Source organism: Atta colombica, unplaced genomic scaffold, assembly GCF_001594045.1.
Source record: "Atta colombica isolate Treedump-2 unplaced genomic scaffold, Acol1.0 scaffold7, whole genome shotgun sequence".
In the NCBI taxonomy this organism is placed as follows: Eukaryota; Metazoa; Arthropoda; class Insecta; order Hymenoptera; family Formicidae; genus Atta; species Atta colombica.
The window spans coordinates 1,707,258-1,725,784 of NW_017259561.1; the positions used below are offsets into that span (position 1 = coordinate 1,707,258).

At 31.3% G+C, this 18,527-nt stretch overlaps 1 protein-coding gene across 1 annotated transcript in view; it reads left to right on the plus strand.

Annotated features, from left to right (window-relative positions):
• Positions 1–18,527, plus strand: part of LOC108692348 (sphingomyelin phosphodiesterase) — a 48,306-nt gene that overhangs the window by 25,924 nt on the left and 3,855 nt on the right. Inside the window, exons 3-10 of the mRNA XM_018200559.1 lie at positions 786–994; positions 1,775–2,071; positions 4,567–4,959; positions 12,351–12,523; positions 14,223–14,585; positions 14,676–14,868; positions 15,020–15,204; positions 17,878–18,063. Of these exons, the coding sequence (XP_018056048.1) occupies positions 786–994; positions 1,775–2,071; positions 4,567–4,959; positions 12,351–12,523; positions 14,223–14,585; positions 14,676–14,868; positions 15,020–15,204; positions 17,878–18,063 (1,999 nt within the window). The remainder of the gene's footprint in view (positions 1–785; positions 995–1,774; positions 2,072–4,566; positions 4,960–12,350; positions 12,524–14,222; positions 14,586–14,675; positions 14,869–15,019; positions 15,205–17,877; positions 18,064–18,527) is intronic.

An 18,527-nucleotide genomic window follows, 5' to 3' on the forward strand; every position in this document is an offset into this window, starting at 1 on the left:
ATGCACATATGCATATGATGTGCAAAATCCAAGCAACAACTTCTTGGTGCGTATCAGTTAATGCTAATGTTGGAGAAAATTAAACAAAAATAGGTACTTTAATACGCGCCGTATCTCCTCAACAAGAAATCGTATCAAAGTTTTATTTTTTTTTAATTTACAAGGAAAAGTTCATATTTTACGATAATTATCACAATATTTGCGTAAAAAATTCATTACATCCCCCATAGAATGCAAATTATAAAATTTTTTGGAGAAGTAACACATCCTTACTTAAAAAAAAATAATGTGTAGAAGTATGAATGTGCAGAAGAAGGAATTAAAAATTTATCGAAAGCTTCTTAATGTACAAACTTTATTAAGAATAAAAAAAATTTTTAAATACGATCATTTTTCACGAAGTTATGCTTACTTAAAGTTATGCAAAATTTTGATATTTTATGTTGCGATAATCTTGTTGACAAGTGTACGTATAGAAATATGTAAAAAAAGCTGTGTATATTACATTGCAGTAATATATTATTGATATATTTTTTATATAGAAATGATATGTTTAAAATTGATATAGAGCTATACCAGTACGTTATATTTATTACATATATAATATTATATGTAACATTCCTAATACTCATATAATATTACATACATCTAATTGTAAGTTACATGTGCGGTTTTCTGCGGGTACACACAAATAATTTATCGAAAATAAATAACTTTGAACATATTACGTTTGTCTTTACAGCCTCCTTAATTAAATAATCTCTTTTTTCTTTCGATTTTCGCAGGAAATCCCATTTGCTACAGAACGAAACGGGAAGTGGAGATAGCATCGACCAACTGGACCGCGTTAGCTGACGAATGGATCGCAGCGAAAGCCAGAGCTGCCGAGAAGATGGATGTCGCTTTACTGCCATTCAATGAGAGATTCCGAGAATTACCGCCTACAGCGGAAACCTTTATCGTTAATGGCACGAGCCCGGAACAGTTGGAACGGGTAAGGGAATTTCTTCCATTTAGGCCGTTAATGCATATGTATAATAATAACCTTGCGAAAACATAGTTATCTGAAAGTGTCATCTGCTTTCTTATGATTTCATCGATCTCGCTTTTTTCTCGACTTTTTTTCTCCTTTTTCTTGTCTCTCTCTGCTTCTCGTTTAACATCCTACAGAAGGGAGAGATGACAATATCGTCGCGACTCTTACTTTAGTGCCAAAATACTTTCACTAAAGCGATCTCCGACAAATACCGTAGTGAAGGCAAGTATGTATCTATTCTTCCTATTCGTATGTCACGCATACAATGCATAAAACAGTGTCAATGACTTTCACTCGTGAAAGTTGCGCGCGATCATTGATACCATTCGTTATTGCTTCCGTAAAAGAAAATGGCTAAGTTTACAAAAAGCAGCTTTACAGTTGTTATAAAATTCTTTAATATGATGATTCTTGCCCTTAGTTCCCCTCATGGATCTATAAATATATAAATCAAATATATAAATCAATCATATTAAGAATCTTACAACAGTTGCGACGCTGCTTTTTCACAGTCAAGTGCCGGCAGGTATTTATACACGATCAACTTCCTTTGATCTTGAAAGAGGACGCACGCTCGATTATCTTAAGATTGCGATCGCGTCATGCGATCGACGCGACCGCGCACATAAAAAGCGACATAGGGAAATTTGTTTTAATTCGATCTATTTTACGTTTTGAAATGATATAACACCGTGGATGCACGCTGATTAATTTTCAACTCCATACATTTGATTATAGTTAAATTATTCGCGGATGTTATGGGATATGGAAACGGTCCAACCAAACGGACATCTATCTGGATTTGTGGACAAAGCTCTTAAGCTGCTAGACCTAAGACAAGTGATGATGGAGGTCGAAACTTCTGTTATGTCCAAGGTCTCTTGTACTGCTTGTAAAGTTGGCGCTGGTTTGTTGCAGCACTACATAAAGAACGGCAAGAATGATGAAGAGATCATGGCTAGCATTTATCAGTTCTGCGTATCGCTCAACATACAGAGTCCCCGAGTTTGTCACGGAGTAACCATGCTCTTTGGGGTAAAGCCTGAATATACAAATATAGGATGAAGCATTGTAATTAACTTATACATCTTGAAAAAAAATTGTAAGTATGAAAAATTATTATATAAAAAAATTGAATTCGAAGAGATCATTACATAATGCATAAACTACACAGATTCTAACTCACGGATACAGCAACTAGCAGATGGCGCTCGTATCATAATGAGCGTTTTCTCTTGACTGCACTATCGCCCACTAGTGCAACTCTCAGACAGTATACCGTGTTTCCATGGCTAGTGGTAAGCGAACTCATTCGATATACCGTGTTTCCGTGGCTACGGTGTAGTGCAAATTTTATGCATTAAGTGAGATTTTGCTACACTGTCTCAAAGAGACGAAGTAGAGCTAATGTTTCAACATTTCAAATTTAAAATGGAAGTCAAGCGGAAACAGAGTTTTAGCGCAATAATAATGTAGTATACTATGGTGTACACTCTGAGTGTAACTGAGTGTAACATTTGCACGCAACTGGTGCGGTGCGAGGCTGCATCTCAAGAGAAAACGCTATTATAATAGGTATAAAAAGAATGGCGCCAATGTGTTTAATGCTGATTGACTCCTCTATTTATAGATCAACTATTAGTTAAAAGAAGACAACGAAGAGGAGAAAAAGAAGAGATTAGGATTTTTTTATTAGGACTACAAAAGGAATTGCGTCATAAATATGCTCCCTTCCCTCCCTCCTCATTTTCTCCCTCCCTCCCTCTCTTCTTCCCTCTCTTCCTTGTTATATTCTCTTCCAAGTTCTCTTTTGTTCTCATGTGATTTTATAAAATAAATATGATATTTATTTTTACGATTTTTTTTGACGATACAACTTAAAATCATCGTCTTCGTGTTTTTTTTTTATATTTATATCCTTCGTAACATTGATTTTTTTCTTAATTTAAAAGGAAGTTGAACTTCCTCGCCAACGGTGTTTTCAATAATCTGTTTTAGAGGTTCAACGATGGCTTAAAATGCCTCTTCAATGCTATATTTTCTTCTATTTAACTAGTTTTCAAAGCGCGATACTTTTTATCGAATCACTCGTTTGTGCGATCTATTTCGCTTCTCACGATTTTTAGTTCTTTGCTATTATCCATGTTACATTCAAGAGAGAATATTGCGTAATTTATAATTGAGCGACAACGACTAACCACAAAGTTACAATATCACAAAGTAAATTATATTTAATCAAAAAGTCGTAAATTATATTTAATTGCAAAGTCGTAGATTATATAATATTTAATTGAGTTTGGAAATTTAGAGTAGAAAGTATTGAATTTAAGACCTTCACAAAAATACATAGCGGATATTGAAAACTGATGCTACGCAATCTCACATTGTATATTATTATGCTAATAACTGAAGAAAATGTCTATCTATTGCCTGCAACGAGTTCTTTGAAACGTAAAATATAATTCAATTAATTACCATTGAAATATCTCAGCAAATAGGCTAGAAAATTGGTTATCCTCGCTATCCCGTTTTATTTCCAATATCTCCTATTTTTTATACCAATTCACTTCATTGTGTATAAAAATAATAATACTTATCAAAAAATTAATAATTTACGAGATATTTAATATTTTGTATCAATGAATCATGTATCAGTAAAATAACTAAAAGCTTCACCAATTATTGGAGGAATTATATTAGATAAAAAAACTATCGATTGAGCGTATGTAGAACTCGATCAGCCGTTATTGAGATCCTAATAATCTCTATCTCTCGCAATTCGCGGTCTCGCAAAGGAGCACTATAGTGTCTCTACGTTTGGCTCGAAACACTATCGTCTTCTGATTATGGATACGATCAATGCGATGGTGCAAATGTTTTGAAGCGTTTTTTAACCGATCAGTTTGTAAAATTCTTTCTTCTAATTGGTCATCAAATGCTTCAAAGCATTTGTAGCGAAACTTTGATCACAGCCTATACTATATCATTTCATTAAAAAAACCTAGGTTAACCTCGAAATTTTTTAAACGCTTTCACTTATAAAAAAATTTATACACTATGTAACGACCGCCTCGAAGTCAATTTTTGTATATAACAATTTTTCGTACAACTTATAATTTACAAATTCTTCGAGATGTGCAGATTATAATAGTGACTCCTTGTATTTATTTCTATACTATTATGTTATTATGTTACAGTGTATACAGGATATTTGGAAAATAATGATAAATTTTTCGCATACGAGCAAAATGGACTAAACTGAAGAAAAGTTCTCAATTTTCGTAATAGTTAATAAGATATTAATTACTAAAAATTGCCGAAAATTGGTCTTCAATAAGTTTTTACTAAAATATCAACTTCACAGAAAAACTGCAAGAGACAAAAATTGTTTATTTTCTTTTCATAAAACTCTACGAATTTTTTCAGAATTTTTTATCAACTTGAAACAGATGATTTTCCAAACACCCCTGTATAATGTTTACGCTTTTACATAAATAACGAAGATTAAAAATAACAAATTTTTGCCATAGGGAGAGGTGATTTATGTCCTGAAACAGGTTAACATGGGTCCGGCGCAGATCTGCAGCTTCGTGATCGGCGATGCGTGTGATGATACTTTTAACCCATTGCATGAATGGGAAGTGGCCTTTCCACCGGTTAAAAAGCCACCGATCAAGCCGCCGATCCCGCCACAGGAAAGCGCGCCGACGTTCAAGGTCCTGCACATTTCTGATACGCACTACGATCCGTATTATCACGAGGGTGCGAATGCAGAGTGCAACGAGCCGCTCTGCTGTCGGCTAACAAACGGCGCTCCGTTGACTGCTTTTGCCGCTGCCGGACGATGGGGCGATTATAGAAAATGTGATACGCCGAAGAGAACGATTGATCATATGCTCAAGCACATCGCCGACACACATTCGGTGAGTAGCATATATGCGAACGATTAAAATCTATTCTATAGGTTTGTATGCTCCAACATGTTCCAATATGCCCCTATTATAACTAGCTTCTACTCTAATGTACGTGAGTGAGTAAGAGCTATGATAGGAGTATGTTGGAGCATGCGCCGTGAACAAATTTTATAATTGCGTAAGCGTAATTGTAAGTGCGATTGTAGTTGTAAGAATTGATCAATCACAATCAAATGTATGGTATATATTACGTGCACGTATGGTATATATTACGTATTAGATTTTCAGCACTGGCAATGAATATCGGAACGCATAATATATCTAGGCGTTCGTATATTACTGTCAGTTGACTGCCAGTACTGAAAATCTGAAATCTCTGTTGTGTATGCCGAATTGTAGTAATAACTAGTACTACTGGTAGTAATATACGAACATGACTCTAGACCGAGTGTTTGAGGAGTGGGAAAAATAAAACTCACGAGAAAAGGACACACTGATTTTAGTATACTGTTCTTTTTTTTTTGTTAGGATATTCTGTTTAATACTTACAGCGCTTATAAGCATTGTTTGTTCTTATTTAATATTTGACAACGAGGATAAATTGTTGCTTTCGTGAAAACAATACGTATCCAAAGCGTTTTGAAAATCTGAGAAAAAAAAATCGAAAAAAATTCCTCGCTTATTTAATTTTGTTTGTCTCTCACAAGGGAAGTGTTTGTCTTTCACAAATATTCGGAACTGATTTAATTCTTCGTAAAATATATTATTAAACATGAAAATCTAAGAAACACGTATTTATACATGCCTTAACTCATATGGGATAAAATATTCTTTTAAAAAAAAATAGTATTTTTCTTTCGAAGCAAATATCATCGAAAGTATAAAAGATAGAAATATAAAAAATAGAAAACAATTTTTTAAATAAAAGTTGTATGGTTTCAAGAATAAAATTAAAGATTTAAAATTATAAACAACAAACAATTTTTTTATTTTTTTTGTTTAACAAAATACTCATACCACCCATAATTTTCAATTTTTTAAATCAAATTAAAGATTATTTTTTTACGAATTCAACCAATTCATGTATAATAAAATTATTGGGTCCGGAAAGTTCATGCCGATTAAAATTTAAATTTTAGTATACATTTATTAAATTAAAATTTTCTGTGTTTCAATTTTCCTTCAACGTCGGCACGAACTTTCCGGACGATCCAATACATTACGACATATCATTTTTGAGAATTAATTATTAATTTTTCGCTTCCGTATATACGCTATCCATGCTAATATGCGTAAGTAATTGTCGTCGGAACAATAAAATATATAAATCCATGCATAAAGAAATTGATATGATTGATATTTGTATTATAACATTATAAATTATAAATAATGTTAAAAGTTATAATAATTTTTATTATTTCTCCTTAAAATGAATAAAATTTTTTTATTCATCTCTGTACATTACTTCCTTATAATATCTCAAGATTATTCTCTTAAAGTTATTTTCAGTTTTACGCTTTAATATCTTATTTACTTGTCGTTTATGTAATAATTTTTAAACGTACTTAATAATGAAATAATTTCTAAATGTTTATACTTATACAATAAATTTATATTTTTATAAATTTATATATGTATCGTTTACTCATACTCATTACAATAATGATATTTCATGAAAAAATGTTTTAAACAATGACTTCTTGCATGAGAACATTTTACTACAGCTATATTATTGCAACTTTTGATATCACATGTTGTTGAACTTTTATCAAAATTCAATTCTATTGGATTTTCAAATTCTTCTGATCTTTCGTTTATATAACCATTTTAAATCACGAATATTTACATAAGTTGTTATATCGCGGGGAAATTTATATATCAGAGATTGTAATTTTATTATACAATATTGGGAGTACAAATAAGTTTCCGCCGTTTTTTATCAAAAATTAAGCATTTATTATGAAAGAACGGTACATAATGTATTATTCAAAGTAATGGCCATCGCTAGCTATTACTTTTTCCCATCTTTCTGATAGCATGTGGATACCACATCGGAAGAATGTTTCATCTTTTGAGGCTATCCAATTATCGATACAATTTTTGGTATCTTCATATGATGTGAAGTACTGCTCAGACAGGCCATGCGTCATCGATCGGAACAAGTGATAGTCGGAAGAAGCAATGTCTGGAGAATACGGCAAGTGGGGTAGAACTTCCCATTTGAGTGTTTTTAAGTAAGTTTTGACCGGCGCCGCAACATGTGGTCGAGCATTATCATGCAAGAGAATAATTTTGTCATGCCTGGAGTAGTAGTGGGCGCGTTTTTCCTTGAATGCTCGGCTCAATCTCATCAATTGTGTTTGGTAGAGAGCCCCAGTAATGGTCTCGTTCGGTTTGAGCAACTCATAATACACGACACCAAGCTGATCCCACCAAATATACAACATGACTTTTTTTCTATGAATATTCGGCTTGGCTGTCGATGTTGAAGCATGGCCAGGTGATCCTCATGATTTCCTCTTCTTTGAATTATCCTTAGTGAATCCATTTTTCATCACCAGTGATTATACGATGCAAAAAACCCTTTCGTTTATGTCTGGCAAGCAGTATTTCACATGTGAAAAATCGGCGTTCAACGTTTCTCGGCTTCAGTTCATATGGAACCCAATTCCCTTGCTTGAATCATTCCCAATGATTTCAAACGATATGAAATTGTTTATTGAATCTCTTAATGTAAGTGCAAGTTCTTTTTGCGTTTGGCACGAATCTTCATCTAATAATGCTTCCAATTTCGCGTCTTCATACACTTTCGGCCTTCCGTTATGTTCTTTGTCTTCGACGTCAAATTCACTGTTCTTAAACTTTTGAAACCACTCACGACAACTTCTCTCACTTAAGGCAGCATCACCATATGCAATCTATGAGTCTCAGCTGCAGATTTCCTCAAATTAAAGAAGTATATCAAAAGATTCCGCAAATGACGCTTATTCGGCTCAAAACTCGACAAAAAAAAATGTATGATACTGATACAAATTGCTAATATTTCAAGGTTATAGTGTTGCTGGATGTCCAATCTTACGATATGTCGTTTTATATCAAACAATTTTCACTATAGTTTATTAGTGGCGCCATCTTTTGCAAACGGCGGAAACTTATTTGTACTTATTTGTACAATATTATTTCGTTCATGTAAATTTATATTACTTTCCAATAATAAAGCAATATTTAAAAATCTTTTAACAAAATTTTTCCGAATTCTAAATCCGTATAACACCTGGTAGTATTTTCCCTGCAGTGCCTTTCGGTATAATTATATTATAGTACAATAATAATATGTTTTCTTGCAGATGTTAAATCTGAAATAATATTGGGACAATATCTAATCCATGAATCGATAAGAAGAACTAATGTTATTAGAACCAATGTTTGAAAAATAAGCTTCTTCTAACTACAGTTTAAAATGATCTGTAAGAAATATAAATATTAAATTAATAACTATTTTACAATTGTTATGAGATTTTTTAATAAAATATAAAATATATCATAGAAATGACAAAGAGATCATAATTTCATTTTATTATTTCATTTATGCAAATTTATATTTACTTTTTAACAATAAAACATTATCTGAAAATCTATTGTAAAAGGAAATTATTTAATTACCTGAAGATCATTTTATCAGATTTTTGATGCTTTTATAATAACATTTATTAGTATAAATAAGATTTCTTGTACTCTTGGTACTCCAAATACCATTAGTTTCTTTTAATACAATATAAAGGTGACAGCAAATTTCCATTACATGATATTATTGATGGTGTATGAGTGTTGATGATAGATTGCATAACACACTCTACTTTCTTTATTCCTTGATTAGACAATGATTTTCCAGAATGAATTTTCAACCACTTGGACCACTTTGATCAGAATTAAAAACATTTTCAGATTCAAACTGTTTGATAAGTGCTTTTATGGTTTTCAGAAAATCATCAACTATATTTTGCAAATTAATGGATTATCTATTCTTATCTGTTCTTCTAGTTACAAATTTTGTAATTTTTCTCGAAATTCAGTGGGACTGTTTGAATCTTGGTATTCAACTGTGAGATGCTTTAAATATAGAATTTAAATTTCCTATTTCTTTTTGAGCTTGTAAAATCCACCTTTGTAAATCGATATCATAAACTATGAATCCTGATTGAACAGCTATAATAAATTTATCTTGTGTAAGAGATGTAAGATAATTTTTCTATACGATTTCCACCTGAATGTAATCGTCTTAATTGACGTTCAGATGAAACTCTTCTAAATTGATGTTGTACTAATGATTTAGTAGACGATTTCTTTTGTTATTATTTTTTTTTTCACTAATGTGTCCCAATTCCGCCAATACTCAACAGCTCATCTTTTATAAGAACTATCAAAGTCTGCGTCATCATTTGAACATTGAGGATGAGAATTTAAATTACCTTCACTCCATTCTTCTTCATCTTCAATTATTTCAGATGTAGTTTACATGTTCTTGATAATCAAGGTAGTTCTTTTGTTATTTCCAATCCGTTATAAAAATCCAGCAATAATTTTTGTATGTTCTTTTTTAATTTAACTTCCGCTTCAGTTATTGGTGTTTCTGTTGGATATATTTATAGATGTTAATAAAAAGTTTAACAACATTAAGCGGATTGATAATCATTTCCAAAGATATTAAACTTTGCTTTGTATCGTAATTTTAAAATATTTAACAAATTGCACAGATATGATTATGACAAAACGACTGCACTAACTGAACTCACATCAGATTGCTACGTGAATATTCTTCTATTTATTATACTTATCTTGAAAGTATATATAATATAAATTTATATTGTAAATTATTACACAGTTATCTAATCACTTATTACTAATAATTACGAAAGATTAGAAGAATTTGAAAATCCAGTAAAAATTAGTTTTGACAAAAGTTTAACATGTGATATCGAATCGTTGCAGTAATATAGCTATAAAATGTCCATTATGTTTAAATATTTTTTCATCGAGTATCATTATTGTAATGAGTATGAGTAAAGGATACATATATAAATTTATAAAAATATAAATTTATTGTATAAGTATAAACGTTTAGAAATTATTACATAAACGATAAGTAAATAAGATATTAAAGGATAAAACTGAAAATAACTTTAAGAGAATAATTTTGAGATATTATATAAGGAAATAATGTGAAGAATAAATAAAAAAAGTTTTACTCACTTTAAGGAGACATAATAAAAATTATTATAACTCTTAACATTATTTATAATTTGTAATGCTATAAATATGCTATATATCATATCAATTTCCTTATTCGTTGATTTATATTATTTTATTATTCCGACGACAGTTATTGGATTGTCCGGAAAGTGCCGATTTTGAAGGAAAATTGTAACGCAGAAGATTTAAATTTTAATATACATTTATTAAATTTAAATCTTTTGCGGCACGAACTTTCCAGACAACCCAATACTTACGCATATTAGCATGGGTAACGTAATACGGATAATTAATTCACAATAATTAATTCACAAAAATGATATGTCGTAATGGAATTTTATTACACACGGAATTCGTAAAAAAATAATCTTTAATTTGATAAAAAAAAAATTGAAAATTTAAAAAAATTATGGGCGGTGGAAGTATTTTGTTAAACAAAAAAATAAACAATTTTTTTATAACTTTAAAATACTCTTGAACTATACAACTTTTATTTAAAAAATTGTTTTCTATCTTTTATACTTCCGATGATATTCTCTTCGAAAAAAAATACCATTTTTTTTCAAAAAAATTTGTTTTTATGCTTCTTGTATATTCTTAGCTGCATTCCATTTACGCTCGTGAGCATTGTCCTTGTTTAATATTTGATAAACAACAAGGTAAAATGATTGCATGAGCATTGCGGGCGTTAATGATTATTCTACAATGTGCTTTTTGTTTTTTGTTTCTTTTTGCTATTTTTTTTTATATCTTGTCTTTTTGTTTCTTATTCGGTTTTTTATTTTATGTCACTCAAGATAAAAATTAACTTCAGAAGAAACTCGTAGCAAGAAATATAATTGTTGATAAAACGTTGCAAAGGGGGAAAAAGCAAAAGTTAAAAAGCAAGAAATAGGAAACAAAGAGCACAATGTAGAATAGGCTTAGTGGAACGCATCTTTTGCATTTTTGTCATCTGGAACCAAGAAAGTGTAATCATATACATATGTAATTTGTCTCTTTTGAATTACCGAAGGAAAACATAAATCGCAATCACAAACCGATAGTTCGTTGCTATACCGCATTCTTGTTATTATTATTGTAAAGAATATGTAATTGTAATATATATTGTTTCTGCATAATATTTACTGCAAAATAGACTAACTCCTTCAATCTAAAAAGTCAGTGTTGTATTTAAAGCGATGTTCCTTATTTTATGTCGTCTAAGATAAAGCCTAATCTATAATATGTTCTTTGCTTCTTGTTTTATCTCATATCTCTTTTTTCTTTTTTTTTCGTTTTATCGGTTTTTTCCCAATTTGTTTCGTCTTCTCTTTTCGAATTAAGTTCGCCAACTTTTATCTCAGGCGATGAAAAATGAAAAAATTAGATAAAAGATAAACAAATAAGAAATAGAAAGTAAAAATAATAGAAAACAAACAGATCACATTATAGATGATGCGATAGTATGGTGCGCATGATATATCATTTTATCCTTGTTGTTTACCGAATATTAAAGAAAGATAAAATAATATATGGATTGTGTTCGTTTTGGCATTCACAACGCTTTAAGTATCATTTCATTCTTGTTGTTTAGTAAACAAGGACAATTGATGCTCTGCTCGGCAAAATGAACGTAGCCATCGTGCGTATCATACGAAACCGAATGCACCCCTCTTAATCTACAATGTGATCCATTTGTTTTCTGTGAAATGGAACGCAACTTAGATTTAAAAGTTCTGAAAAAACAATCTTCTGAAGAGACAAGAAACACGATTGAACATGCGTGAAAAGATAAAAAGATAAGAGAAAAACGAAAAATAGGAAACAAAAAATGTATTATAGATTAGGCTTTAAGAAATGACGTTGGAAAGGAAGAGACGTTTATCATTCTAAAATAAACCTCGCTGCTCGAAAAGAATTTTTAATAATATTTCGACCAATAATAATTAATGCATAAGTAACTGATTTATTGATTATAATATAGTCTCAAATTAACTTGTTAATTTTCAAATTAATTCACTTATAATTATTTTTTGTACATAAAAGAAAAAATTTCAATCATCTCCGGATTACTTTCGTAGATTTTTCGATTATCCTTAATTGTTTGTTTTTCCATTTCATATTAAGAAATAGAGAAAAGCTCTCTTTATCGTTTAAAAAATTTCCAGGACATTGATTATATTTTGTGGACCGGGGATTTGCCTGCTCATGATATCTGGAACCAAACGCGAGAAGAAAATCTAAAAATCTTACATGATACGGTTGCGCAGATGGTTAAGATGTTTCCCGGAATACCTATTTTTCCGGCTTTAGGAAATCATGAGAGCGCACCAGTTAACAGGTACATCCGCAAGATGCATATATATAGGATAAATCTTAATGGCTATACCAACATTTTACCATGGGAGATAAATATTTCATTCTCTTAAGGCCATGACATATAAAAAAACGTAAGATGTAAGCAGTCGTCCATAATGAACAGTAGCAATAGAAGCTGTAGATACGTCGAGAGTAAGCTGGTTTTTCAGCCCAGCCAGAAATAATCGATCAATCACTTGTAGCTGGGATGTAATTCCCGGGAAGGGCATAGAGTCCGTAAGTGAAATAGATTTCAACCATTTCGCTTACGGTCGGCTTAAATTGGTAGGAGGATAATCTGGGCTCTGTATATATATACATACACTGCCAAGGAAAAAGTTTTTTTAATCGGCCATTTAGTTCAAAAGCTTCCATTTCATGGCTAAAGAACATTCCTAAATTTTTATCAAAAAATATTAAAATTTAGAGATCGCTAATGAACGATTTTTAAATTGAGGCATTTGACTTGAGAATGTCAAAACCACAAAGCGATATATCTTAGAATTTGTAAAAAAATTTTTTCTATCCTTAAAAAAGTTTTAATCCAGTTAAATGCAACTTTTAAAGGCTCTGGAAAATTCCAACTGAATCTTTGGTGAATAGACTTAGAATTTGAGAGGAATCACGATCTATTTGAACGTTTGGGACCTTGCTAAAATCGATTTTGAACTCGAAATTTGATCATTTTTTCACATTAATCGGGTTGTATTTCTTAAGGCGTATATCGTAGAATTAAATGAACCATGTATCGTGTTTAGCATTTAAAAAAACATACACAGTAACACATTTAAAATCCGAATTAAGCCATTTTTGCAATCAATAAACATTAAGGAAAATCGAAATTTTGATTTAAAAACCGTTCACTAGTGATCTCTAAATCTTAATATTTTTTGAGAAAAATTTAAAGTTCTTTTGCCATGAAATGGAAGCTTTTGAGATAAGTGGCGATTAAAAAAAAATTGTTTTTTCCTTGGCAGTATAATATACATATATATGTATGCACACACACACACACACACCCCCCCCCCCCATACACCCACACACACACAGTATATAGTGCGCGCGCGCGCGTGTGTGTGTGTGGATACCAAGTATATATATATACACATGTATATATTTGTTAATATACTACTAAAAAATAATGAGACAGAAATATCTGAAAAAAAAATTATAGCATAAAAACATTTTGGATAAAAATTGGGCAAATTTTATTTCTTATGTTTTGAGAGATTACAGTATAAGATCACACCATAGTATCTTAAAAAGTATTGATTTCAAGTTTAATTTTTAAAACTTCGATATTCTACGATAATTTTTCATGAAATTATCATAAAATTTTGCCAATTTTTCCTCAAAATTTTTTTATGCCATAATTTTTTTTTAATAATGTATAAAGACTTCCATCGTTTCATATTATATCTTTTTTTTATATTGGGTTGTCCGGAAAGTTCGTGCCGACTAAAATTTAAATTTTAGTATACATTTATTAAATTAAAGTTTTCTGCGTTTCAATTTTCCTTTAACATCGGCACGAACTTTCCGGACAACCCAAAATGTATTTAAATAAATAGAAAGAAGATCAGAATTACAAATTTTTAATTCTTAAATCTTGAATCCTTTCTAAAATAAAGAATTCAATTAATTGTAAGAAATAATATATATTATATTATCGTTCTTTTTAGCTTCCCACCACCTTTTGTGCCTCAGGAGAACAGTATCTCGTGGTTGTATGATGAACTTGATAAACACTGGCGGCATTGGTTGCCGACAGGTGTGTCTCATACTGTTCGTCGCGGCGCCTTTTATTCAGTCCTGGTTCGACCAGGTTTCAGAATTCTCTCAGTTAACATGAATTATTGTAACAATAAGAACTGGTGGTTACTAATCAATAGCACAGATCCGGTTAGCGAGCTGCAGTGGCTTGTATATGAGCTGCAAGGTGCCGAAATCAATGGCGAAAAGGTGCACATAATTGGCCACATCCCTCCCGGACATTCCGATTGTCTCAAGGTGTGGTCGAGAAATTATTATCATATAATAAATCGGTTTGTACTTGATTCACAAATCATTGAAGCGAGAATGGATTAAATTTCAATATATTAGATGACAAATATTCTCCTTTTGTTTTTGCATAGTTATGAATCAACAATCACGGCACAGTTCTTTGGACATACACATTACGACGAGTTCCAGGTATTCTATGATACATCAGACCTTGGTAGAGCGCTCGGTATCGCCTATGTCGGTCCTTCGGTCTCACCATATTATGATCTCAATCCAGGCTACAGAATATATTACATTGATGGAGATCATTCCAAGACTACAAGAGTAAGTAAGATGACGTTCCATGATTACACACATATACGACAGAACATACGACGAATATTTACCCTAGCAGTCTAGCAACATCCTATACACATATACATACATTATTTAAGTGTTCTTTATTATTTTCATTAATTTTTCGCGTTTATTCTAGATGGTCGTCGATCACGAGAGTTGGGTCATGAATCTAAAGGAAGCGAATCTTTATGATTACCCAATCTGGTACAAGTTGTATAGCGCACGACAAGCTTACCAAATGGTATCACTTTTGCCTAAGGATTGGGACTCGCTGATTGACAAGATGACTAATGAGCCAGCGCTCTTTGATCTTTACTATAAGTAATTCTGTTCGCATTATGTTAATTAATATCATGATCTCATAAAAAAAAGGACATGTTACTCAATAGGTAAACAAAAATGGATATTGATATGGATTTATTTAGATTTTCAGAAGTAGGCATTTGTTAAAATGAATTCTTTTTAATCCCAATGTATTTTATTCATTTATAGGAATTGCATGAATTTCTATGCTTTTTAATCTGAAAAAAAATTTCAATTCTTTAAATGTATCTTTAAATGAATGTTACTCAGTTCAAAATTCTGGAAATTTTTCAATTGGATCTAAAAAAATTCAATTGGATCTAAAAAATAGTGTAAATGATCATGAACTGAAGTACGCATTCAAATGAATTAAAATTTTAATTCATTCTCGCTTCAACTATAATATACAACTATAATATACTTAGCTGAAGAGAAAGGAGGGGGAGAGAGGAGTAGAAGGACTTCTCTAACGCCTTATCGACGATTATCGCTATCATTAACTAGAAAACTGATATTATTTGTTATCAAAAGGACGTTAAACTGGATCAAAAGGATATTAAGAGAGCGCTACGAGTGACGAAATTATTAATGTATTATATTTACAGCTATAAAAAAATCTTCTAATTGATCGAATGGAATAAAAACAGGATTGAAATAAACACAAAATTAAAAATAGGAGGCAGGACAGTAGACTTTATAAAATCGAAAAAAAGTAAAAAGATATCTTTTAATAAAAGAATATAGTCGACGAATAGATGACTAAAAGACGATAGATGTCGTACTGCTAGTCATCTTATCCATATAACTATAAAGGATGACTTCTGTGGATATCTTTTAGTCTTTAACTTTTCTCTTTTATAGCGTTTTCGGCTCAACCAGGTTTGCATCAACCTGAATTAATGATGAGTTGAATTAATGATGTTTTGTGCTCTCTTAGGCCCATTTTCACAATGTACAGGGTGTCTAGAAATAATCGCCAAATATTTCATGAGCAGATAGAGCGGACTAAACTGAGTTGAAAAGTTCTCTACCATTTTGTAAGTTTCCCCAATAATTAACGAGATATTAATCCTTAAAAATAGCCGAATACTACTGCGAAATGTATACGCCTACCGATGCTATGGAGGCTTGCGGCGATGTGTGCGGCGCACTTGCCAGCCAATCCCCAACTCCTAAGGCCTGCGCGCCAAGCGGTCGGTAGGCATTGATACACTTCGCAGTAGGCCGGGCGAGCGCGCGTATTCGGTCTATCTTTAAGGTTTAATATCTTATTAACTATTGGGGAAATTTACAAAATGGTAGACTTTTTGACTCAGTTTAATCCGCTCTACCTACCCATGAAATATTTGGCGATTATTTCCAGATACCCTGTATGATTACTTAAAGATTACTAACAGATTCATCAATGAAATTCTTGATTATCTTGATTATCTTTAGGTAATCATATATTGTGAAATCGAGTCTTATTGATAAAGCGTATAACGTCATCCAACAACAAAATATTTTCTAACCCAGATTGGTGTAAACCCAATCAGACCGAAAATACTATTAGTTTTATATTTTAACATATGTAATGTTTAATAACCATCGAATCTATAAATTAATTTTATACAGAACGAAACGAAATTGTATGATTGATAATACACATCCCATTTCTGGGTCCTACAATGTTTGCCATCCTATATGCAAGATTATCTTTCATAGTCTCCTTTGGGAACTCGATTAAAAAAAATATTTTATTAGTGTTTATTAGGACACAGGTAAAATTTCTTATAATGCTGCACCTTTTATTTTACATATATATCCTATACACTTTTCGAACATGAACAACTGAACTCCATTATGTCCGTCTGGTGGCGATCACATATTGCTCGCGAATGAATGATGAAAAGTATCAAAATAACGGAAAGATCTTTTTCATGTTATCTTTTCGGCAATAAGAAAAGATATCTTTTAGTCGATTTTTTGCTTTACGAAAATGACAATTATAGGAAAAGATGTCTTTTTTATGTTGTTTTTCCGGCAAAACAAAAAGATGTCTTATAGACACTCCAGCATCTCTTTAAAGACATCATTTTTATAAATGATGACAAATAACAAAAACAAAATTAATCCAGGCTAATGAGAGTCAACGCGAGCGGAGGTACGCAATAAAAGTTTAACAAATAAATTTATTACTCCATTCGATGTGTTGATGTCTTCTTTATTTAAAATCTTGAACGTTTCAAGTGAAACGTTCTCTATCTTGACCGTTCGCGAAATTTTATATGGATTACAAATATTGCTGATGAAGATTCCAAAGAGAATCGAAACGTTCAAGATGTATCAAGATTTTAAATAAAGAAGACATCAACATAACAAATTTATTTGTTAAAATTTTATTGCGCACCTCTACTCGCACTGACTTTCATTAACTCGGATTAATTTTATTTTTGTTATTTTAAAGAGAGAGAGTCCTTGTTTAACATATTTATTTTTAAATGACAAATAACGTCAGCTTGCTATCTGAATATTATAACATGTTAACACAAAATGTACAATAATATATTCCATTATTTAAATCAATGGGATTGTAACGTATACAAATATGAATGAAGATGGCTTTATTTTAGAAAGAAAGAAAGACTAACGTTTTATGTTCAAACTTTCCTCGAGAAAAGTAAACGACGTATTTGCTTTTATTCTTTACAGACATTATTATAAGAATTCACCGGTGCGACCAGCGTGCAATGACGAGTGTCGCAAGAGATTACTCTGCGATCTACGCAGTGGAAGAAGTCACGATCGAAAGGCATTATGTCAGAGTTTGGAAGCGAGGATCGACGACGAAACAAGAACGGGCTGGCGTGCATGGATATACAAGGGACTGGCACTGTCGTACGTAAAGGATTTGTGGTTTGAAATGTATTCCGGCAACATTAAAACTAACGAAGTCGATTAATCAACTGCTCTGACTAAATATATCGTAATCATCATTTCTAAAATCGATCTGTACTTGTCTGTCTCTTAATTCTTACAAATCTAAAACTTAAAAAAAGAATTTCTTTTAAATATGTATATATTATAGATTGTTCCTCAATATGCTTACTAAAATTCTGCTTTTCTTATTTCACACACAGTTTTATATTAGTAGTTATATTAGTAGTTTATATTAGTAGTTTATATTAGTAGTTGTATATTTACGATAGTTTTAAACGTAATTGTAAAATGATAATTTAGAATTTGAAAAAAATTATAACGATTCATAAGGCCAAGGTTTTTATAACGAAGTCTAACATAGAAATTATTTAATAAAATAAATTTATAAATAATAAATTAATGAAGATTAAAAAAACATTTCA